At 38.0% G+C, this 23,538-nt stretch overlaps 2 protein-coding genes across 2 annotated transcripts; one reads left to right on the top strand and one right to left on the bottom strand.

The window, feature by feature from the left end:
- Positions 1-58: 58 nt before the first annotated feature.
- fs(2)ltoPP43 (female sterile (2) ltoPP43) lies at positions 59-8,608 on the top strand. Its single transcript, XM_089255196.1, has 6 exons — positions 59-307; positions 1,332-1,643; positions 4,507-4,673; positions 5,737-5,879; positions 6,141-6,215; positions 8,104-8,608. The coding sequence occupies exons 1-6, from the start codon at positions 167-169 to the stop codon at positions 8,196-8,198; spliced, it is 933 nt and encodes a 310-aa protein (XP_089111322.1). The 5' UTR covers positions 59-166; the 3' UTR covers positions 8,199-8,608.
- Positions 8,609-9,316: 708 nt separating this feature from the next.
- Positions 9,317-21,881, bottom strand: LOC149064401 (uncharacterized). The gene is made up of 4 exons (XM_089255066.1): positions 21,471-21,881; positions 12,548-12,624; positions 10,577-10,721; positions 9,317-9,689 (listed from the first exon to the last, which is right to left on the bottom strand). Exons 2-4 carry the CDS (start codon positions 12,583-12,585, stop codon positions 9,510-9,512), a joined length of 363 nt encoding a protein of 120 aa, XP_089111192.1. The 5' UTR covers positions 12,586-12,624; positions 21,471-21,881; the 3' UTR covers positions 9,317-9,509.
- Positions 21,882-23,538: the final 1,657 nt, after the last annotated feature.

The following is a 23,538-nucleotide window of genomic DNA, read 5'->3' as shown; positions in this document are numbered from 1 at the left end:
TATGGTCATAAAAAGATACATGACAGCACTTGTCTCAGTCACCTCCTCCTATCAACTTACTTGTACTGATTATTTATTTACCTCAGGATTTCAAAATACGTTTTCAAGGCGCTGTTAACCATTAACTGTCGTCTGGTTTTTTATAATTTCGATACTGCTTTTTGAAATGGATCTTAACGTTGTCCGCGTTAAGAGGAAAGCAACGGAGGAGCCCGTGGAAGCTCTCGTCATTGCCATCAAGAAAATGAAATGCGATGATGTCAAAGGAGAAGTCATTCTCAAACTTGCGGCAACGTTAACGCACGAAGTAAGCTTAAAGAAATATGGATAATCATGAACTGCCACCATATTAAAATAGTTATGTAATAATTATTAGTAGTTCTCCTCATGTGCTATTTCTTTCACTTTGTTCAATTACAAACTAGATGTATATATCATGAACTTGGACTGTTTCTAATTGGGAATAATAATCCATGTTTAAAATTTTAATATTTTTGTTCATTTTTACTGTGCTCATGATTAGTGAATTGCCATCAACGTATTAATGGGATTTTGCTGTAAGACGTTTAAAAATTTAGAATTTTCATCACGTGCCTATTTCAGGCACGGATCTAGGGTGATGTGTTAGGAGGAGCGATTTTCCTTATTTTATGGGACAGATAAATTTAATGCTAAATTTTTTGGCTCTTGGGAGAGGTGATTTTCATTGCTCCCTCCTCTGGATCTACGCATGAGTCTAGGCAGGCATCCCCAGCTGCGCATAAAGTTGAGGCAGGCATCTTCAGCTGTGAGTTAAGCAGAGACAGATATCTGCAGCTCTGAATGGAGCAGACATTTGGTTTCAAAAGGAGCGGGGCCGACATCTTCAGCTGCAAATGCAGACATTACGTAATGCTTTTTTGCGAAAGGAATTTTTTATGCAGCTTAAACCCTGATTCAGAGGTTTTGGTGTTTCAAAATTGTCTTGCTTCTAGTCAGTCTTTTTGGAAACTTTATGTGTCAGCAATGAATTTGTAGTTTTTTTTTTTTTGCTATGATGGTGTCTGTGGTCGCAAATGGCAAATTTTATTTCTCAATACTTCTACTTCATTAGCTGTAACATAGTTGTTACCACTGATAGTAGTGACTGTTGTTTGTGAAGGTGCAGTGGGCACACCGCTATAACAAAAAAAAAGTTACCAAAAATCGAAAAATAATAATGGGGGAAGTCACCAAGAATTGTTTTTCGGGTATGTGGGGGACACTCTGTCGCAGCACCTCCGGCCGATCTCACTGTCTTAAGGATTGTACACAAGTTGCCGTGTTTGCTAAAACTTCTTCTCTCTCCACAGGAAGACACGCTAAAAGAAACTGCTGCAAGAGTTGCTCTGATAAAAGAAAGGATTGAGAGGATACAACAGAAACAGTCATTAAAGCGCCAGCATTCACACACGTCTATAAGTAGGCGTGCCAAAGCGCTGAAGCAAGAGAGAACGGACAAGCGCCAGAATTTGTTTGCTGGGCGTAGGCTCATTCTTTCCGAATCCTGTTGTAATGAACCGAGCAGCAACGGCACTTCGCAAGAAGCTGGAAGTGGATCTGACCATGGGCTTTTCAAGCTGTACGATATCATTGAAGAGAAAGAAGAGATTAAATCTGTTTGTGTATGTATGTTTGATAGAAAAAAAACATTTTCTTCTCCCCTTGTTTTCATTCTTAATGCACAGACACTGCCTGACTAACAAATTTTTCCAAAATTTTTGAACAAAAGTGTTATTGTCTGCTTGGTAAATTGTTTACTAAATTTGGCTTCATTTGGAAAAAATGGTATCGATTTACTTGATAAAGTAAAATTGTTGTGTCATATTCAAATTCATTGGTATTAGCTGAGTATTACACTTTTCCAAGTTCAAGGTGCGAATTCAAACCTGTCTCTTATTTGAAAAAGTCCCTCAACAGAGAGCAGGCTGACCTTCAACATGCTACTTACATTACATGGAAATGCAAGCATTTGCCATGTCCATTTCAAAATATAGAAGACAGCACCAACCAAGTACACATATTTTTTTCCCCCATTGGTAACTTTTGACTCTTGGTAGTCGGAACCTATTCTGTTCTACAATCAACCAAATTTCTTCACTTGGAAACATGGGAGCCGGATGGCAGTACCAGTAAGGAAACTAAACAAGCACAACCCTGACAATAAATATGTTTGAGCGGCACATATACTCAGAACACCCATTCTCTGACATGTACCGTTTCTTTAGAAGTTCCGCAGAGGACTGTGTACAAGGTGCATGTATTAGCAGATACTGATCCAGAGGGGAGAGGCATCGCCTTCCATTAGTCGGATAACATGAGAAAAAATTGGTCTGTCCCTTGAAATATGGGGCAATCCTACACACCTACATGATAAATCGCCCCTCCTGACACACAGCACTGGATCCACGTGCCTGGTGTTAGCAAATTTATTATTCAAATAAAGCAATAGGCAGAACATCTAAATTAATAATTAAATATATGAGAGTCATTCTCACGAAATTAGACAAAAAAATAGAAAAATTATCAAAAATAAATGTCAACCAAAAAATCCAAAACTTAAGGACTTTTCTTTAGCTGCTGATAAATAAAATATATTCAGGCTGTGAAATTTGTTCAGATTTAATTGTGAAAAGAATTCATTCAAGTTTAACCATGTTAAGAAATAGGCAAATCCGACGTGTCATTTTGCCTGTTTCAGCACTCCACTTGATATTTATGCTTGACACTCGCAACATGTTCCATATGCTTTGGTAGTTTATTTTCAACTTACACAAGCACTGATACTCTGAAGTTGTTTTTTTTGTTTTTTTTGTCAATTGCATTTCTCTTTATTTATTTTTTTATTTGTGTTTCTCACTTTTCTTTTCTTTTTTCAATTTTATGAGAACAAGGGCTTTCAAACTTGTCTCTGTTTTGCTAGAGCACAAGATGCACCGGCAAAGCAAAGGATTTAGATCAGTGGTTCCCAACCTTTTTAGGCCATGACCCACCAAATCATCTCTGAAACCCTGATGTCTCCTCGCCTCATGTAAAACTTTGTAGTTCCATAATTTCTTTTTCAAATGTAAGAACAATTATTTTTTCGCTTTGCCTCTTTAAATTTGAAAACCAGGGGTCTTTGTCCTCCCCCAATTTCTGTCTACCTTCACTTTGTCAAAAGCAGTGGTTCTTAATCAGGGATCCTCCTCGAAGACTTGAGAGGGTTCGTGAGCTTGGATGAGAAGGTAATTAACTCATTGGTTTTACATTGCTATACACAGAATATAATTTTTTAAAGGAGTTTGCTGCCTTCATATTATTGGCATGGGAGGTCTGTGGACTTAATGGCACAAATTTCCCATGGGACGCAAAACATTAAGAACCCCTAGGCATACCCCTTATACTGAAAGAGAAAAATAAAAGAAAGAAGTCACATCAAGAAATTATTTAAAAATTAAAATTTTGAACTGAACGAAAAAAAAATGGAAGGAGTTCGGAAGGGGTTCCAAGCCTTCATAGAAAAACTCAAATTGCCCCTTGTGAAGCATGGGTCCCACGTTAGAAATCACCGTTTTAGATGAAACATTACTGCAGTTTGACGTTACAATGATCTTTGATTTAGATTTTTCTTACTTTTTCTCCCCTTAAGTCATGATCAAACCTTTCTTCGGTTGTGTTATGCTAGGAGAAAGACATTTTCACATGTTTTGCCACAATGATCAAAAACTGAGTATGTTGAAAATATGTGCTTTTCAGAAATAATATATGTCTCTGAACTGAAACATGTGGTAAATTGAAAATAAATATATTGATACATAGTTATCAATGATATAAGTTTATATATATTTCTCACAAAGAAAAGGCAATAAAACGACATTCAATAAAAACACTCTCCTCTTTTTTTCTGAATAAATCTAATTTTCTGAAGTAATTTACAATTCTAATTTATTTAAAAGGACGTTCAAGTGATGGCTACGTCATTCTTGATGTTAACCTTCTCAACACAAAATTTCATAGGTGGCAACTGGTGTTGTAGGACTTGAACCAATTTTTTCTAAATTTCACGAATGGAAAGGGGGCAAAAAGCTGGAGAAAATTTTCAGTTGGCTATAAACTATTGGTAAAATATATGTGAAATTATGAAGAAAATGAAATATAAAAGGTCCTAAAAATAATGTATTATTAGAAAAAGAATACATTTTTGTTTTAAGATAGAATATATCATTTGGAAAATGAGCTGGAGACGCAGTCAAGGGGGAAGGACATTTCCTTAACAAATGAAAATTCTTTCAAGCAAATTCAAGAAATCTGTCAATAGAAAAATTATAAATGGAGTGGCGACTCTTGTTAGAAACAGGAATATAAATAGAAAGTGAGAAAAAAAAATTTCTGTACCAGATATATTGAACATAAACTGCTAGGGATGAAATTTAAGCAGATTTCATGAGATTCATCGATATATGTTTAAGTGAGGATAAAACTTATGTTTCTATTTTTTTCCTTCAGCATCCTAACGATTCCATAGAAAACCGAATTCCTTCAGCAATCAGTTGTAACGGGATACCTATGATACGTGTCACTGGTCCACAAAGTATGGGTACTGGAGATTTTGTGTATGATTATTATGTTGCATCGGGTCAACTGGATGAAAAATTCATGGAAAATTCTTTGAGGTAAGGCATGCTCCTACAAGGGGTTAAACTGTTATTTCTGGTCTCATTCGCTTGGCCAGTGTAACACTGAAGATCTGATTTTACATGGTTATATTCACTTTCCAATAAGACAATAAACTCGACAATCAAAGTGAATACTAAAGCTACTGACAAATAAATACCAATAGCTGTTGAATACAATATATATATGTAGTTGACTCTCGATAGCCAGGCCATGCGCTATGCTGGTCTGTCCAGTAAGCTGGCAGTTTTTAGATTATCACCGGATTAGTGAGTCTGCTGTATGCATATATATAGAGTTGAAGTTCATTACAATGACCCTCTCTCCCTTGTTCCACAGAAAACAGATGCTATATTGGGAAATTGGACCTTCTACCATCATAAAAGTCTCCAAATGAAAAAAAAAATCACAGAAATTAAGGAAAAGTCAAAAATAAGAGAAAAAGTCACTGATTTTTCTATGGATCAATTTTCGAATGTTCTCACATCTATTTTATCCCAGAATATCACAAACTTTTATTGAGCTACCCATTGCAGAAGAAACACCCAGACTAACGTCACCCTGCATTCACGTCGTCTTAACCTTAATATGATTTTTTTTCAATTGGATACATTTTGAGCAAAGCTTGAAGGCTTTTGATGTCATGTTAGTAGACAAGAATGTTTTCCTCATAAACTTGCATTAAAAAAAAGACGAATAGATAAGAAAGGATAAAAGAAAATCTCCGAATTTACTTCCTGCCTCCTCCTGAGGCCATTACCATTGGAAAAAGTTTACCTCCGTTTGCATCATCAGTCTTGGAACTAATTACTCATTTAACCTGAAGTATTACTGTATTTCAAATATGTGCAGAAATATAAGGGGTGTATTGCCTTCACCCCAGCGTCATAGATGAAGCCGACTGATCTAATGTAATGCATATATATATGAATTGGCATCATCATCATGCCCCTCCAGACTTTCAAGTCTATCTTTGCCTGTGATCTCAAACAAAGTTCATATTGCTATTATTATGATTCTTTAGCAGCATGATTTGCAAGCAATAATTGTCTCTCTCTTAAGTGTGCAGCGTTGTGAACCCGAAGAGCTTGTTCATCCTGATGAATATGGAGAAGCTGAAGAGTATTATGAGGATGAAGATGACAGTAATGATGAAGACAACTGGCGAAATGATTATCCTGATGAAGATTCAGATTTTGAAAAAAGTAATTTTTTTGTATCTTGATTGATTGCATAATTCATGTTTTCGGGTGATTAGTGTTAACGAAACACAAATATACAATGCATTTTATAAATGAAATTTTGAACTGTTTGTAACCAAAATTCTTAACAAGCATTTTACTGCAAACAGCAGCCTCACATATGGAATTATTATCAGTTGATTTTATATAAATTTTTGAAAAGTTATGGATCTCCCCCACTTTCATCAGTATTTCCAATGGTTTATCCCCTTGGTGTTCTTTCAGATCGGGACTACTATGATGACTATGATGATCAAGATGAGTATATAATGACTGAAACTTTGAAACGCTTCAATATAGGTAGGCATATTGTTTGATGTAATTTTATTTTATTTGTTATTTTTTCTTGATGGGGGGAAATACATGTTTTTAAGAGGGTGCCATATTTTCATACATTATGAGGCACACTTTCCATCCCTCCCTCCCTCCACAATTTCTATGCACATTTTGTACATTCAATCGAACACACTTACCAGCATATAACAGGGCTTCAGAGTCTCCCAAATCTAATCCATCTACCAGACCTTCAAAAAAATTCTTACATTTCCTGAATTTCGATATAGATTACAAAAAAACTAGTTTTAGGGGGGGGAGATATTTTCTAAAGAATTTACCGGAAAAATACAGTTGCCTTCCCCCACCAAAATGGCATTGTAAACGTAATGCTAATTCGAAGGTTTTTTTAACAACTGGCTGTTGCAAAGATATATTTTTGGAAAGAGAGAAAATTAGTATGGGTTTTGTTTATTCAAAATCAAGGGGAGGGGGGGCACCAAAAGTTTGCTTGTTCCAAGCAAAGTACATTTTTGTTTCTAATTGCAGCTCAGTCCCCCCCCCCCCGTAATTATTTTTGCAGTGGGCCCCCGAATCTGATAAAGGTGACACTGAGTCATAGCCCCCACATCCTGGAGCAGAGCCTCTAGGCTTGGACCTCTGGCGGGCTCCAGACCAGACTTTTCAGGGGCCCCTCAAAAGAGAATTTATAGGATGGAAAAAAAAAATGATGATAATAATGCTGGGCCCCAGGGCTAGAGCCCTGTCAGCCACACCCTTGTGGGGACCATGCGCTGAGCTACCCTTCATCTCTAAAAACCCTAAAAAACATAATTATTGTAACTGGATTCTATTCTATCACTAGACTACTACCAAAAGCTCAAGGAAGAAAGTTTCTTTTGTTCATTTTTGTTAGCTCATTGGAGTTTACTGTTTTTGTACAGGGTATTCGTAAACTGGTTAGAAAAAATTGGAGGGGTGACAACCCTCATCAAGACAAAAAATATTTATATTGAAACTTATAATCACAATCCATTTATTTATTTATTTATATATATATTCTAAGCCTAAAATCTTCGCTAGCCAAAACTCAATTTCTCTTAGGTTTTCATGGAAAATTGTTTAATTCGCTCCATGTACAGCCCAAATGAAAAGAGAAGTGAAACTTGGAAACACATCAAACAAGCACAAGCCCTCACTTTTTCTGACCTAAATCCACTGTACCTCTTGTAAGACATATGAAAGCATTGGAGAAAGAGACACTTGTAGACTCTGCAAAATATCTTGTCTCCAGAATCCTTGTTGCAGCGGACAAGATCAATACAACATCAGGAATCTATGAATGGGTATGCCAGTCTCGTTCACTGATGTGAACTTTGAAAAAACGCTCTTGGACACAGGAGCGGCTTCCAAGGCTTAGTGTTGGGTGGGACAATTTATTGTGTAGGTTCATTGGATCACCTCATCTATTTCATGGGACAGACCAATTTTTCTCATACTTATTTGGCTCTTGGGAGGAGCCTGGATCTGCCTGCTTGGACATAAGTTTGAGCACCTTTGAGTCTTTTGCTGATCTGCACAGGATTGTGCAACTATGATTTTGTTATGTCTCTTTTTTTTCACTGTTGAAACTTCAACATGGACAATTTACCTTACGCTTTTCTGACACTCTAAGTGGATTGCAATCATAGGTTCCATTGTAAATATTGTTAGTCTTGATGGGTACTATCACCCTCCAATTTTATCTTAACAGTTTATGAACTCCCTGCATATGACAATTTAAACACTTCTGCTTACGCATTTTGTGAGATGTTACTTTCAGCATTATGTCATGTCATCTACATGGATAATTTATAAGGCTGTCACAAGTTTGAACCATGTATCGCCATACCATATATGTTCATTGTAATTGCAGATGAAGATAGACATGGTCCAGCATATGCTTCATATAAAGCCAGGGTTATGAAAGATCTGGAAAGTGACTCAGATGACTCTGATAAGGATTATTGATTTGATCCTGTGATGATCACTTCATTTGGAAGTCATGGTGTCAAAATTCAAAGTTTTCTACGTCTTATTTATTTAATTTTTTTTTATCATACCATGAATCAAATATTTCCATACATGAACTTTTTCGTACAAAAGAAATAGTTATTTTGATGTTGTGAGAAATGTGTATATAAAAGTATATTTATGTGAGTTATGTATTAAAAATTATAATCTTTTTTAAATGATTTCACCCCTTTTCTTGGCTATCATTGAGAGCCCCTCATCTTCAACTTAAAATCTTTTCCCCTGGCTGAAGGAATTAGCATTTATATGCAGGGTGAAAATTATTCCAGCTCAAGTAACTTATAAACTGTTGGTTATATATATATATAGAAACATACTTTCAATTAAAAAAGTATTCAAACAACATTCCCATTTTGGATACGTCTTTTTTGTTCAATACAAAGTATGAAAGACTAGATATCAAGCAGAAATGAATATGTAGTCATAATATGAATTCCCCGCAGAGGCACATGAATTTTCTCTGCAAACTTCATCCTCCATCTTCACTCGATATGAAGTCTTTCATACTTCAGTGATCTTACCAGTGTTTTTAGCGGGGTATGATGGCCATTGGCATACTTTGCATGAACAGCAGAGAGTGACGTACTTTCTCTCTATGTGTCGTCATCAGGGGCTATTGTCCTTAACAGCTATTAGCTGAGCTAGGCAGCTGTTAATTCACAGTCCCATTCAATGTTTATGTACAGGAAGGTCCAGAACTCCACTGACAAACTTCTAGGGATGATTGTACACTTCAAGACAAATAACTTTTGCAATGAAATGGGTCGAAACACCATTATTTAGTTAGAAACTATGGCAACAGGGGCAACCGCTAAGTATGCAGCAACATATTTAGGGCAGTTGATCGGCAGTAGTGGGCCTGTGGCATGGCCTAATCCCAGCAAATACAGAGAAAAGACTATGTTTTTATTACCAACAATTCATGAGTTATTTGATCTGAAATGGACTCAAGTATTCACCATATGCAATTAACATTTACGAATAAGAGGCATGTCTTTATGTAGTTTGTAGAAGCATTATAATTACATTTTGTTTGAAGAAAATTTCTAGACGCATTCACAGTAAAAAAAAAATTATTTATTATTATCCCCCTTCAAACCAAATATCAATATGAGTTTGGTTTGAAAGGGATTTTAAATGATAAAATTGTTGAGAGGATGGAGTAACAAATAATCATATTAAGATGAGATTTTCTTTTAGATGGCAGCATAAATGTTATATTTTGTTTGATTTTACGTGAACCTATCATCATAAGTGTTGAACAACATTATTTGTCACATTATTAGTTGTTGGTGTTGTCGATACAGCTGCCTCGTAAGTCGGAAGGGTAGGATCTTTCTTCATTACAGAAGTATAGTCTGGTGGTGGGGCAATTATTGCTGGCAGAAGTTGATGAGCGTCACTTCTTCTGTGGTTTTGCAAGGCACCCTGAAAAAAAGAAAGAAACTATGTGTATCGATCTATTTTATTCTCCCATAATATTGCTTATTAACGTCACAATGCAACCCCAAAAATCTCTCGGAATACCTATAATACCCCATGTATAGATCAACTTATTTAGTATAAGCATTTGTAAAACTAGTTTAATTTTTGCTCAGTGACAGTGAGTTTTCTTTGTTTTACCAAAAGAACAATCATAAACCAGTAATTTTTTTCAGAAGCTTTCTTTAGTTAGTGTAGGATGTGCTTGCCGGACCATCTCAACAGCATCATCACCTGGACAAAAAGTGGTGTTCTAGAGCTAACTGGAAGTTACCAGACAATGCATAACTGATGTGTTTAAGTTTGTTTCCGCCCTGGGAGGCCAGAAATTCAGATAATGTCAAGAAGGGGGGGGGGCAGAAATTCAAGGAAGGAAGAGATAGGGTAGAAATTCAGATAAGGCAGAGGGAAGGGCAAACATTTCAGAGAGGGAAGTAGAAGATGGGAGGAGACAGAAATTCAAAAAGGAAAAAAAAAGATAGTGCAGAAATTCTGATAATGCAGAGAAAAGGGGGGGAAAAGAAGAGGAGGGGACAGTGTAATTTGTATATATCAGAGGAAAAGGCAAATATTTGAGAAAAGAAAGAAGAGGATGGAGAGGCAGAGAAATTCAAGGAAGGAGAAAGGGTGAGGCATTCAGAAAGGAAAGAAAAGGTGGGGCAGAAATTCTGATAAGGCATAGTCGTTAAAGAAGAAAGGACCAGAAATTCAAGAAAAGAAAGCAGAGGTAGGACAGAAATTCATATAAGGCAGGGTGGAGTTGGTGATTCAAGAGGGCATGAAAACAGATGTGTCAATTTATTGTATGTAGTGCTATTGGCATGATTTCTTACTTGTCGCTGCGCCGCTGATGACGTTCGTCTGCCCTGCCTTTCGATGTCTGTCAGCTCGGCCATTGCCAGAGTCCTTGCCTGAAGTTTCCTCTGGCAGCAGAAGCACAGGAGGAAGAGCAGCAGCGTACTTCCACCAAACAAACCACTGCGATGATAGAGTTAATAATTATTAGAGACGTATGCCTTTGCATACATTTTTATTTATTTTTAACTTAATTGATGTGGTACTGCACCCTGAGTGCCTTAAGGTCCATGGAACTGTGTCGCAGGTCACTTAAGTGATCTGTGAATGTGCCGCTTTAGTGATCTGGAACTCTGTTGCGGGTTAGTCAAGTGGTCTGTAAATATGATGCGGGTCATTTAAGTTAGCTTTTTTCAACCTGAACCCAAAGACCAGCAAAAGTCTGAAACAAATTGATGGACCACTTGTGTCCAGTATTACAGGACATTCCTGTAATATTTTCTGTTCCGATTTTTTCATATATTTGTCCGGTTTCTCTAGGTTATTTAAATTTTTAAAATTTAATAAAGGTTGGGAGTACAAAGCGTTTTCATAATATATAAATTAGGTCTAAATTATGATAATTACGCAAAAAATATATATATATATATAAATATTCAGCTCAGATATTTGTCAGGTTTAACGTATTTTCCGCAATTTTTCAGCAATTTTAATAACAATTAGTGATTGTGCCTGCTTCTGACAACGTTATTGATCGCAATTGGTGATGTTCAGTATTTTACCCTATTTAAGATCCCAGCGTACCGTATTTTTATCAATGAAAAATGATAATTTGAATATTTTATTTGCAAAATACATTTATTATTAACTGTGGTTTATTGTATTGTAGTCCTTTATTTCCCTCTCCGCCATTCAGCAGTTTTAGTGGTAGTAATCATCAAATTGTAATAAAGGCCATAAATTGGATGTTTTGGCAAAATTTAGAGATATCCCTTATTTAGGATTGCATTTTCATGGATGGTGGGTGTATAGTGAATCCGAGTATGAAGATGTAATATGTTTTTTTACCGTTATTACTAATATCAATTACAATGATTGAATAATTTTTCATTTTGTTAGAGTTAAATTATCGAGTCTGCCTGCGGACCACAGGTTGAGAAACGTTGATTTAAGTGATCTGAGAATGTGCTGCCGGCCACAATAGTGATTTGAAACTGCTCTGCAGTTCACTTAAATGGTCTGTAAATGTGCTGCTGGTTATTAAAGTGATCTGGAACTGTGCCGCAGGTTGGTCAAGTGATCTTCAAATATGCTGCGGGCCACTTAAGTGACGTAAAACTGCACCGCGAGTCACTTAAATGTGTTGCGGGTTACTCAAGTGATCTGTCAACATGCTGCATCTCCTTTATATGATCTGGGAGATATGCCGCTTAGTTCATTTTTACAAAATTAGGTTTGTGGTCGTGAGTCACATCAGATGATTCCGAGGCTCACACCTATCCTGTGACAGGTTATTTCGTAACAGGGCCGTAACTAGAGTTTTTGCCATCCCCACAAATTTAAAATTCGATAATTTTATAAGTGTTCTTTGTTCCCACCAAAAATTGCCACCGCCTCCTAAATTTTCCCGCCCGGGCATTCCCCCCTCCCCCCTCCGTCTTCCCTCTAGTTCCGGCCCTGGTTGAACATGCACTAAAGCAGGCATCTTCAACCCGTTACTTGGGAGCACCACGGTGCTCGTAATCGATTTCGTGCTCGCGAGCACTTGATCAACGTTCCAATTAAAACGCCTTGTACAAATTGCATTCACTTATATCAAAATCATCATCTTGGTTTCATGCATTCGTATGTTAAACGTGCCGTAAGGGTGCTCTTCTTTTGATGACGGGTACAGGCAGTGCTCGCGACTGAAAAAAAACAATGTTGAAGACCTATGTTTTGAAGTCAACGATTACAGAGATCGTCCTGTGGACAAACGATTTGGATCACCCTGTATAGTAAATACTTACATGAAAATAATGATGGACGATTCTCCGAATGATCCCATAATTTAGTACCTGGGGCCATGATACCTTCAAATTTGAACCTGTAAAACAGACGGGAGAAGAAAAAATATTTTTTTTATCTTTTTGTCACTAAATATCAGATTATTATTAATATTTTCCGTTATGATACGTCGATTTCAGAACGCACACGCTGAACACAATACCTTGATAAGGGGGGATCGTTTTACTTTGTTTTTTTTTTCTTTTTTAAGTTCCGGTTACCCCAGTAGAACATAATGGAAACAAAGAACATATGAGGGCCAGCCATTTTGTCATACTAATAATCCTCTTCGTGTGTGTTTTTAAAAGATTAGATTGTGTAATTCCTACGACAGAGATTACGTAATACTTCGTGAATTCTTTCTACTGTTTTTTTGCTCGAATTCCCACACAAGTGAGACGAGAGAATCGTTTCAACATAGTATATTATTTATATCGAGTAATAAATTAGTCACGTAAAAAATTCACGGTGGGGCAAGATGGCAGCACTTGCGCGCGGCCTTCCATTGTATCTTGGACGCAGATCTTTTTTTTTTTGTCAAAAGAAGCTTCTGGTGACGAAAACTGTTCTGGGGTTTTTTTTATCCATGATCACACGTGGTCTCGGGCCGTATATACGACATACATGCGAGTATAGAAAAAAAAAATCACGTTTCTAAGCCCATTCAGATATTTGAATTCAAAAATAGGGATGAATGCTTAGAGGGCGTATTACATGTGTGCGGGGAGGAGCTAAGCACGCTATTGCCTAGGGTCGCAAGATTTAGTAATTTGTAGTCAAGAACATGAAATTATAGAACGGGAGAATGGAGGCAAAATTTGAATATATATAGCCCACAGGCGGCTCTGCTCCGGTGTTTGTTCATGAGTGTGTGTACTTATTTTGAGTTTTCCCACACATTCACATTCTTTGAGGAAAGCCACTGCGAATCAAGTGAGGTCAGTGACCCATAGCTCAGGAATTCCTTTCTGTAAGGGAATTTTCACGACCCGTCTCGGAAGCCCTGCGAATCAAATTCGTGTAGTTTGAGAACCCCTAGCTCGAAAAATCCTGTGAATCAAGTTTGGGTCGTGACCAAAGCTGCAATTCAAGCGGCTTTGGTCGTGACCCATAGCTCAAGAATCCCTGACTATAAATAGATTCATACGACCCTCCTCGGAAGTTCCCACAAATCAAGTGTGAGTCGTAGCAGAAAAATATAAGTGTATTTGTACAACGTATCTAAGAAGCCTTTGAGAATCAAGCCTTGTGTAGTGACCAAGAAAAGAAGTGATCCAGAATCCCTGGCTGTAAATCAATTCGTACAACCCATCTCGCGAAGACCCTGCGAATTAACTTTGGGTCGTAGCGCAAGAGACCCTGGCTGTAAGTGCATTTGTACGACCTTTCTTGGAAACTTTTGAAAATCAAGCTTGTGTAGTGGCCTCTTACAGTCAGGAATCAAAAATCCCTGCCTTTTTCGTATCTTAATAACTTTGTATATTATAATACGAATATACTATATACCCATATGGCGTTGTATAGTTTATAATATACCACGGGGATACCAACCCAGAATACTTGTGGTCGATCTGTTGTCCTGTCTTCTTGCAATATGTTCAGCCCATTTCCATTTTGAGCGCTTAATTCTTTCCATGATATCATATACTTTTGTGTGGCTTCTTATCCGAGTGATTCGTTTTCTGTCTCTACTTTTGATGACTAACATACATCTTTCCATGCTCCTTTGTGTTGTCTGTAGCCTTTGTATCGTCTTGCTTGTGAGTGTCCATGTATCAGCTCCATAAGTCAGTGCTGGGAGCACACACTGGTTAAACACTTTTCTTTTCAGGCATGTGGCTTTTCAGAATTACACAGTTTTTTGCCAAAAGTGCTCCATCCAATCCTGATCTTTCTGTTTAATAAACAGAAGGATCACTTAGGGGCCGTTCAAGTATTACGTAAGCAAATTTTTAGCCATTTTTGACCCCCCTCTCCTCCCTTGTCAGCAAAATTTCGTCATCAGCTCTGCCCCTCTGAATCCTAACTCATATTTTCATAAAGGGTGGTTGCTGACGTAAGCATTATCCAAACCCCCCCTTCCCCCCCCCCCTTGTCATCAAAGTCAGCAAATCGGAACGCCCCCCCCACCCATCGCTGATGACGTAATACTTGAACGGCCCCTTATGGAGCTGAAACATGGACACTCACAAGCAAGACGATACAACACAAAGGAGCATGGAAAGATGTATGTCATACATCACAAGAAGAGACAAAAAACGAATTACTTGGATAAGAAGCCACACAAAAGTGTACGATATCATGGAAAGAATTAAACGTTCAAAATGGAAATGGGCTGGACATATTGCAAGAAGACAGGACAACAGATTGGTACCCCCGTGGTGTTAAACGTCCAAGAAGGCGTTCAAACACAAAATGGATCGATGAGATCAGAAAAGTAGCTGGAGTCAATTGGATGGCTAAAAGCATCAGACAGAATAAATAACATGTAAAATTTTTGAGGAGACCTTCATCCAGCAGTGGATTGAAAATGGGTGATGATGATAGGTAAAATAACTACAAAACCCCCTTGCAACATGTATTGCGTATCTGAGTTTGACGTACGTTGTTTGGATAGTTTTTCTTAATTGGCAGTATGCCTCTGGAATCAACGGTTCACCAGTAATTTGCGGCAAGGGGAATCATGGAATGACAATGTATATAAAATTGATTTTCTGTATGTCTGTCTGTGTATATGTTACTGCCAAAGCCCGAAGTTGGTCACTTCGTGAACTGGCCAGTCCAGTTGACCCGGCCAATGTCTGAAATTCGGTCTTTGGCTGGCCCCTATATGCCTTTCATATCCGTGTATCGATCCTTATGATTAGGGATCATCCACCACGTTGGCGTATTTTTTTTATCTTTTGTGATAACTATGGCCATTTATAATTAGCCATAGCTAACCATAATTAACCAGTCAGGGGTGTCCACAATTAATTTCTCCTTTTTTTAAAAAAGTTTGAAGCTAAAAAATGAATTTTCCTTATTAAAATTTTTTATGAATACAGTTAAACTGACTTCCTCATGTTCTTAACTGCTTTTTAAAATCATCAACGACAAAAAATTATGATAATTGAAATAATTACTAATTAGTTTTCAAAAATTGAAATAAATTAAAAATTGGCGCGATGACGCATGCCGTCATCACTGAGCTATAAGTAAACTTTAATTATAGCTCAGTGGCCGTCATAACCACCTGACTGGTTACTGTTGGCCACCTAATGGTTTTTTATGGAAATCGTAACGGTCAAAGGAATCTCAATATCTTAGTGATCCATGTATAGGAATCAGCCACAGCCCGAATTTCAGACATTCAACTGGCATTCATTCTTCGCAAAGTGGCCAATTTCGGGCTTTTGCGGTAACATATACATATTCTTTATACAAAACTACAATTAGAGACCAATCTTTGCCAAATTTTGCACATGTGCTAAACAGAACCCAGACTTGAACGATATAGGCTACTTTGAAAGTTTGTTAGAGCTGGGAAAATATCTATCTATGAAAAATGGGCAAAATAAAAAAAACTGTCGGGCAACAATGGTTTCTCTGCCTCAACAATGACTTTTAGAACATTCATTTTGATTAATGTGGCTCCCAAGCAATGCGTTTCAAACATGTTATGGTTGGTTTGTTTGCCTGAGTCAATCTCTTTCAGAATACACAAACCTGCTCTCGGGAGGAAGGGTAAGATGTGGGGCTTGTGGTAGATGGGTGTAGGCGGTACGGTTTTGGGATTTTCGAGAGATATTCTCTAGGTACAGAGCCCCTAGATATGCTTGAGTTATATAGGCGCCTTATCTAGAAAGAGTTGAGTCTTCCCAAGTACGACGAACTTTATATGAATAATTTGATTTTTTAGTACAGGGTATTGATATAAAAATTTATATTTTTTTACAGACTACTATTTTACCGAACACCAACTCTGGTCATATCGCCTTACGGCAATTGACTACAAGTCGGGTCGGAAGTAAAGGCTCTATCTATCGGTAGTCTCCTTTGGCCCGTTTAAGAAGAAAACTCGACATCTATATTCAGGACCGAACCCGCGAACCTGGTGGCAACCTTCATGGTGGTAAATGAGCATCTTATCACTGCACCACTCGGCGTTTTTTGTGACAATGTATTTTCATTCACAGAACTGATACAGAGCAATTCCTGAACACATTTTGAGCATTTTTTTTAATTGGAATCATACCTCTATCTATGACGAACGGTTGATGACATACAGGATACAAGCTTACTTAAACACCTCGTGATGAGAATGAAATGACGTTGCAAAGAACCTATCGATGTTCGTTTTATGGTGGCGCCATCTGTTGTGAACAAAAGATAAATGAGTTTTTTTGCCAAGTCGGCATAAGCGTCATTTTGGAGTTCCCGAACCTGTAAGCCTAGTTTCGCAGTGCAACTTTTTCTCTGGGAAGAAAACAGAAGGAAAATAGTCGTTCTGGAACCTTGAACATAAGGGCAAAAAGATGATGCGTCAAAAACGTATGAGGACACAAAATTACATCAAAAATTAAAACATCTAGTTACCCTACTAGTGTTACACGGAACAAGCATTACATTGACCACACAAATATATTAGGCCCCGCTAGAACTCCTTAATATATGAAGGCGTCTTAGGCCCCGCATGTGTCATGATAACTCATGACGCATTCTGGCATGTACCAACTCGTTAGAAATTGCGCAGAGGAATGTTTACGGTTCAAAATGCATTTATACGGTTAAGTGGTAGCAGTAGTAAAAAGTGTAATTTCTTGTACTTCTAGACACACATAAAACAATTTGTGCCATGGTGCGTTTGAAAATACGGATTTTGCCTGAACGATTAATGAACACGATTTCCCCAATGCAATTTGTTTTCCCAGCGCTCCCTCTATCGACAGATATTTCGGCTAATTTTTCTTCCCACCAAAATACAAACTCTTTTGTGGGAATTTTTCCGTTTGAGACACATTCATAAAATCCCTCAGTTTTTTTTAGGATTTTTTTAACTATTGCCGATTCACAGCACACCCGGTATTACAGAGGGACAAACAACCAATCTCTGAACTCTTAACACATCGCGGTTTCCATTTCGACGATTGTAATTCTAGTAACAATAATAAATCATTCGAATGAATTCTGATTCATCTAACCATGTTTGATCGATAAAAGACATGCTGGATTATGAAGACCTTCAATATCGTAAAAAATGCGGCACTTTTCTCGTCGGAAAGTTCCCAAGTGTGACAACAATTGCCAGTTATAGGTAAAATTAGCAAACAATTAATTGTTCGGAGGATAGAAAACAGAGGGTTGCTGTAAATTGTAGTGTTTTAAAATGTATTTTACCAAAACAAGAAAACGTTGGGCACTTTAAATATTGTAGATGAAAAAGAAAATATTTTTTTTGTCATAATTATTTTAATGTAGGGTTACCAAATTCGGAAATCCTCGAAATCAGAACGCATGCCCTCTTAGCAATGACTCATTTATCCCTGTTTGCAACTTACACTGAAAAAACAATCGTTTTCCAACCGTGGTAGGGTTACCAAGTTCCGAAACTAAAAATGAGGGCACATATACGCACTTCCTTGACAACGTCACTAACATATGTTCACAACAGATGGCACTACTATCAGAACAAACAAAATCTATTTTGGTTCCTAAACGAAACAGAGCCGCTTTTAATATGTATATAGTATTTTTTTTAAATGGTATACTGTTTAATTCTGAGTGGAAGAAGTAAAAGGTAACAGCCGGGAACCTCGGATGCACATGGAGACATCAGGTAATAAGATTAAAACAGACGTGTTCTCATTTCCTGATGCTGATTACATTGATGAGGTTTCAATAAATGAGATAAAACGAATTGTAAAATTTCTTAGCGTCCGTTGAGATCGCACTTTTGCAAGACCACCTCAAGAATGTCATCAACCCTCGGGCCAAGTGATTTTTCGGGGGCCCATCCGGCAAATTTACTTGCGTACTCTCGAAAATTTCAACCAGATTTCATCTTTTTCATCTTTCATTTCATCTTTTTCATCTTTCTGAGGCCCCCTTTTCTCTTGCGACCCCCCGGGCAGTGCCCAGCTGAGCCCATTTATCAAGACTCCATTGCACTTTTATTTTCTAGCTTTTCAAACATTTCAACTGTGTTCGTTCGTGTTAGCCCAAGTCGCTGCACACATAAACGGTTTCCAAGTTTGCTCAAGTTTTTCTACTTCAAGTTGTTCTAGTTCAAGTTTTTGTAATTTTTCTATTTCCTAAGTTCATTTGTTACGGTTTTTGAATGTATGCTGTAATGTTTTCTTACCAGATAAAACTTACTCTTTGATTTTGTCATAAAGGTTGTGACGTTATTTTTGATATATAAAATGATTTCTGAACTGTTTTTATACAAATACAAATACCACGCCACAACAGGCAAATTGCCCAACGAGGTGGCGGACTTAAGAACATCATGGATCCCCGAGCCATTTTTTGGAGGCCCTACCTACTACTGCTACACCACACATGCACCCCCCCCCCCACCCCGCGTGTGTGTACGTGTAGTGAAACCTGACGTGAAGTTTTTTGTTTTTGTTTTTCTGTAATGCTTGTTATGTGTAGTGCTGCCATCTGCCACCAGTTTTTCTAACTATGAGTGAAGTGTTATGATTGAATGATTTATCGTTGTAGGACTGTTGCTCTCAGTGGCGAGACTTTTTAACGTGGAGATCGGCTCCCCGTTAAAAAACGTTTGCGCCTTGAAGTTGGGAACCACAGAAAACCAACTTCAGCCGACCACCAAAAAGTGTAATTTTCTGGAGGTGAGTGGGTTTGAACTCATGTAGCCTTAATTTTACCCATCTCTTACTCCGCATCTTACCAACCCACCACTACTGTCACTTATAGTCTGGTATTGTTTTCGGACTGTTTTGAAGTGAAACTTCTTAAGGCGGGGTTGTGAATTTTCAGATCCCCGTCAGAGAAAAAAGTGAAACGGATTAATGGAAATGACGTAAGCTTTCCTTTCCCCTAAAAACAGTTGCCTGAACCATTTTCCGGTTTGTGCCGGACAAAGACAGTTTATTAATTACGCCGCTGGAATCGTACAACGTCCCCTTATGAGATTGGCGATGCACATTGTGTGGAAGAAAAGAAAATTGGGTTAGGGTGGAGTGGGAAGGAGTGTGTGTGTGTGTTCCCACGCTTCAATATCTTGCGACCAGTAAAAGATACATGTCAGGCGAGGTGAAACAGCCTAGAAGTTTCACTTCTACCGCATGAGATTCTCATGAAGATTTTTTCTTCTTTTAAAGATTTAACTTGTCCTAAGTTTAAACTAATAAGGCATTTAAACATGAGACAACATACAAAACTATCTGTTGCCTAACTTAGGCAAACGCCAGTCTATTTTTTTTTTTTTACTAAATGTACACCTAGCATATACAAATTATCAGTACGAAGGGCTTATACAACAGGCATCTTATTCAACCCGTTGCTCGCGAGCACCACAGTGCTTCCAGAAGCAACCAGAGTGCTCGATGCTCGTGAGCCCTTGATCAACGCTCCAATTGAACACCATGTACAAATTCATTCAAGGATTGAAATCATCCTGATTCCATGCATTCGTGCCGTAAGGGTGATCTGCTTTTGATGATGGCTGTAGGCAGTGCTAGCAACTAGAAAATGGTTGAACACCTCTGCTATACACCCTTTAGAATGTAGATATCCATATACATAAAATTGATTTTCTGTCTGCGTGTATGTTATCTATACAAATCTACAATACAAAACTACAATTTTAGATCGATCGGCGCCAAATTTTGGATATATCTCAATCATATATATTGCTGTCCCGCGCCTAGAGGCATACAGCGGAAATTTTTGATATATACCGAATGGGACCCGACTTGAACGATAGGCTACTTTAAAATTTCGTCAGAGCAGGGCAAATGCCCCAAATGGGCAAAAAACTGTCGGGCAACAATGGTTTTTGGGCCTCAACAATCACTTTCGGAACGTTTACTTTGGTTACCGTGGTTCCCTAGCAATGCGTTTCAGACGTGTATATGCCTTTACAATGGTTTGCCACTTCTTTAACGCTGCCAGTATATATGTATAATACAATGGTAGTTATCACTTTATAATGGTTTGCCACTTTTTTCAATCCTCCCAGTAACGAGAGCTTTTTGAATAGACACCATCAGCATCACTTTGAGGGTCAGGTAAAGGATGACCCACATAGAAATGAGTGTTAAAATTGCCGATTTTACTGTACTTTTTGGATCGGATTTTACTGTATAAATGCGGAAATTCGGTGGGGTTTTCCGCCACACCGATAATTTAGAAAATTGTATTAAATTCTCAATTTTTGAAATACTGAGTTCGCTTAGAGATACGAAGCCCAGAAAATCAAATATCACGTAATTAGCCGGACCTACTTTTGAGTTGGATATTCATGCACAATAACATTGATTTCAACTTTTTATTTACATCTTCTCAAGCATGGAAATTAATGTCTCCATATTGTTTCTTTCATGAGTCGCGCAGGAAGTCCTCATATTGGTTACCTTAGACAGGGTTTGTATGCCCCTCAAAGAGGGGGATATCACGTGATCCAAAAAGCCTCATCGAAGAAAACCCGGGCAGCGCCGGGTATTATATAGATAGTATATATATATTTTTTCAATTTTAATGTTTAAATGAGGGGTTAATTTTTTCAGTGCAAAGTTCGAAATTTCCCCAAGTATGGACATTTGACTGCACCATTTTTTTGGTCTCATATTTTAACTTTCACAGAAAAAAACATACGGCACATGCCACGTTTCTTTTTTCTCAATTGGGTCAAACAAAAGATCGTTCACTACTTACCATAGCTTGGTCGCTATGTAATCAGTTTTCTTCGGAAATATTCTGTGATGACTCTTTTATCGTTGAAAAACAGAAAACGGGGTGCTATAAAATTATTATTTTTTTTAACTATGTAAGAATTATTCTTGACTAATTTTGGACTTTTTCAAAACCAAAGATATATTATATATATATATATTTTTTTTTTTTGTTGAAAAAACTCAGACTGGGATCAAGAGCTGGTTGTGGGAAGCGAACACGAGAATGACTTGCTCATAAACCATAGTGAAATATAAAACAAAATATTCTGCAGCACACGAAAGGAAATTTGAACCCTGTGTGGGCAGGTCGCCGGTTCGCAGTCGAAAAGACTTGTACGCGAGATACGACTAGAGATTTGAATGTCGTCACTGTAATCTCTCTTTATTATCTGTCAGCCACTGCCTGTCACTTCGGTCATGAACATGCGCGCAAATGTATCGAAGAAACAAATGATAAAGACCATTTTTATTAATTTCCATGGAGAAGGTAAGGGGAGAAGGTGTGCTTATCGCTTATTCACCTGCATGAGCCCCTGATAAGCAAAAACAAGGAATCGGCTGTGAGATATGAACATGAGCTTTTAACGAGAACACACGGAAAAATGTCGTTTCGAAATCTGTTTTTTTTTTCCAAAGAGAATCTCTCGCAGATTTTTTTTTCATATCTGAAACAAAAGTTGCGGCCATTGAAACTCCAATCAGACAAGATTTGTGACTTGTGTGTTGGAGAATCGTTTGAGTCAGCAGGTTCTCAATCTCCATCCAGTTGTGTAGAAGGTTATTCCCTTTTTTATAGCATTACGAGTTGCTATGCTGATTCGGATGGGACTTCTCATCGCGTACCATGGTAGTATGCGCGCCGAATAACGGAGAAGATGCGGATCCAGGATCCATGTTGGTCTAGCGCAGTGATTCCCAACGTGGGCGTTAATGCCCCCTTGGGAGCGATGGAATTTTCCAGGGGGTGGTAGAAGCTACGGGTATAACCATGGACGGAGTTACCCAGTGTCAAAGGTAGAGTCTACTGATCTAATGTACAGGGTGATTATAAAAAAACTATCCCGACATATGGGCCCCTAACTATCGTACCATTCACAGAAACTGAATGAAATTTTGGCATAAGGTATTTTGATGTATGCGCTCAAGAATGATATGGGAAACAACAGTGTCACTCTAACAGTTACGGTTACAGTGAGAAAATTTCGAAAATATCAAATGGCAACACCAAGTTTTTTGTATTGGAATGTGATCTCCATTGTGAAAAACCCTAAATAGCGTTCGAACGGCAACTGTAGCATGAAAATCACCGGCGGTAGATAGGCTAAAAGTGAGGACAACCAATAAGGACAGAGAAGCAGCATAAAATAAAGCATTTTATTGTGTTTCACAAATTTTCCACATGACCTTGTGGAGGACTAATCAGGCTGGGATCTCAGCCGAAGAAACGGTGTGACGAATGAAACGAACATTAATGCTCTGGTGCACGGCAAAGTCCTTTTTACTTTTCCTTGCCTAGCTCCGGGGATTTTCGTGCTACAGGTGCCATTCCAACGCTATTTAGTGTTTTTCAGTATGGAGATCGCATTCCAATACAAAAAAACTTGGTGTTGCCATTTGATATTTCCGAAATTTTCTCACTGTAACTGTAACTGTTAGAGTGACACTGTTGTTTTTCATATCATTCTTGAGCGCATACCTCAAAATACCTTATACCAAAATTTCATTCAGTTTCTGTGAATGGTATGATAGTTAGGGGCCCATATGTCGGGATAGTTTTTTTATAATCACCCCGTATATATGTATATGAATTGACATCATCATCATCGTGCCCCTCCCCCCCAGACTTCCAAGTCTATCTCCGCCTACTGGTTAGATTGCGTTGGTGGGCGATGGGAGATAAAAATTTCTGAAGAAGGGGGCAATGGGACAAAAAAGGTTGGGAAACAATGGTGTAGCGCTTTGTACCGACAGATATGCTATGCACTTTTGATGGACCAATTCAATACATTCTAGAGCAGGCTGCTCTAGAAGGTATTGACCAATTAGAC

This window comes from Pholcus phalangioides, unplaced genomic scaffold (assembly GCF_987345545.1).
Source record: "Pholcus phalangioides strain wild (caught in Gottingen) unplaced genomic scaffold, Ppha-v1.0 ptg000042l_1, whole genome shotgun sequence".
NCBI classification, from domain to species: Eukaryota; Metazoa; Arthropoda; class Arachnida; order Araneae; family Pholcidae; genus Pholcus; species Pholcus phalangioides.
The sequence above is the reverse complement of the archived record's forward strand: the minus strand, read 5'-3'. Positions and strand labels throughout refer to the sequence as shown.